The sequence below is a fragment of the Meles meles genome, chromosome 8 (genome assembly GCF_922984935.1).
Source record: "Meles meles chromosome 8, mMelMel3.1 paternal haplotype, whole genome shotgun sequence".
Taxonomy (NCBI): domain Eukaryota; kingdom Metazoa; phylum Chordata; class Mammalia; order Carnivora; family Mustelidae; genus Meles; species Meles meles.
In genome coordinates this window covers 54556613-54558277 of record NC_060073.1, presented here as the reverse complement: position 1 = coordinate 54558277, position 1665 = coordinate 54556613, and the positions used below count along the sequence as shown (strand labels likewise).

Below are 1665 nucleotides of genomic sequence, written 5' to 3'. Positions count from 1 at the left end.
AAAAAGTCTCCAAAAAGTCCATAAGAAAGAGTAAAAGTAGGGAATGGTGACCTATTACCATTCAAGAGCTCAAGCTCTGGCCATTCTTCCTTGTGTCTTTATTCTGAAACAATACAAGGCCTTTCTTCTTCCAGCTGAGACCCCGACCTTGCCTCTTTTCCTGACACTAAAAAGGAACCTCAAAAACAAACCCAGATTCTGACACTTCCAATCAAGAATCTCTCTCCATGACCACAACTGGGGATTCCTTTCTATACCTATGGCTGGAGGAAACTGGACAAGAGTTGAAGAGTTTATCCTCTTGAGCTTCTCTTCCCTACCTACCAAAGTACAGTCATTACTCTTCCTGACATTTCTAATCATCTACCTGGTCACCCTGATGGGAAACAGCCTCATCATTCTGGTTACGTTGGCTGACCCCATGCTGCACAGTCCCATGTACTTCTTCCTCAGGAACTTGTCCTTTTTGGAGATTGGCTTCAACCTAGTCATTGTGCCCAAGATGCTGGGGACCCTGCTTGCCTGGGACACAACCATCTCTTTCCTTGGCTGTGCCACACAGATGTATTTCTTCTTCTTATTTGGAGTAGATGAATGCTTCCTCCTGGCCACCATGGCTTATGACCGCTATGTGGCCATCTGCAGTCCCTTGCACTACCCTGTCATCATGAACCAAAAGATGCGTGCCAAACTTGCTATTGCCTCCTGGTTTCCAGGCTTTCCCGTAGCTACTGTGCAGACCACATGGCTCTTCAGCTTTCCATTCTGTGGCACCAACAAGGTGAATCACTTCTTCTGTGACAGCCCACCTGTGCTGAGGCTGGTCTGTGCAGACACAACACTGTTTGAGATCTATGCGATTGTTGGAACCATTCTGTTCGTCATGATACCCTGCTTGCTGATCCTGTGTTCCTACACTCGCATTGCTGCTGCCATCCTAAAGATTCCATCCACTAAAGGGAAGCATAAAGCCTTCTCCACCTGCTCCTCCCACCTCCTTGTTGTCTCCCTGTTCTATGTATCTTCAAGCCTCACCTACTTCCGGCCTAAATCCAATAATTCTCCTGAGAGCAAAAAGCTGCTGTCATTATCCTACACTGTTATGACTCCCATGTTGAACCCCATCATTTATAGCCTGAGAAATAATGAGGTGAAGAATGCCTTTGGCCGGACCTTCCGCAAGGTTTTAGGCCTTATAAATTGCATCCCATAGACATTAAGAAGAGTAAGCGTACTGAATGGGGGGCAATCAGTTTCCTATCTGGGATTCCTCTGCCTCTCCTCCTACCTCTGTTGAGAAGAAACCCAGCTGCTGAAATGATGTTAGGGAAGCTCAATGCAGGCAAAAGGGCACAGAAATAGATGAAGACCTACTCCGACAACCTATAGAATTCCTCTGCTCATTGTAGGCTTACATTATTTTTCTCATTGGTACAGTGGTATTTTGACAATTGTATGACCTACCCATTCCAGGTATTTACTTTGTTAATATGTGCCAATGTTACACACGGTCTGACATTATGAAACTGCTTATATTGTGACCTTGGAGACACAAAAGTCATCTTGGCACTTTATCTTGTTTTGGATAAGATATTCAAACTTCATTTCAGTTGGAAAGGAGCCTAAAATCCCTGTTTACATAATTTACTCATTTCTTCTTTGTAT

The 1665-nt window shown here is 44.5% G+C and overlaps 1 protein-coding gene across 1 annotated transcript; it reads left to right on the top strand.

The window, feature by feature from the left end:
- The first annotated feature begins 250 nt into the window (after nucleotides 1–250).
- Nucleotides 251–1213, top strand: LOC123949372 (olfactory receptor 10A5). Its single transcript, XM_046016789.1, has one exon. It carries the CDS (start codon nucleotides 260–262, stop codon nucleotides 1211–1213), a length of 954 nt encoding a protein of 317 aa, XP_045872745.1. The 5' UTR covers nucleotides 251–259.
- Nucleotides 1214–1665: the final 452 nt, after the last annotated feature.

Coding starts and splice junctions, on each gene's coding strand:
- LOC123949372 (XM_046016789.1), top strand. CDS start 260: ATGGCTGGAGGAAACTGGACAAGAGTTGAAGAGTTTATCCTCTTGAGC.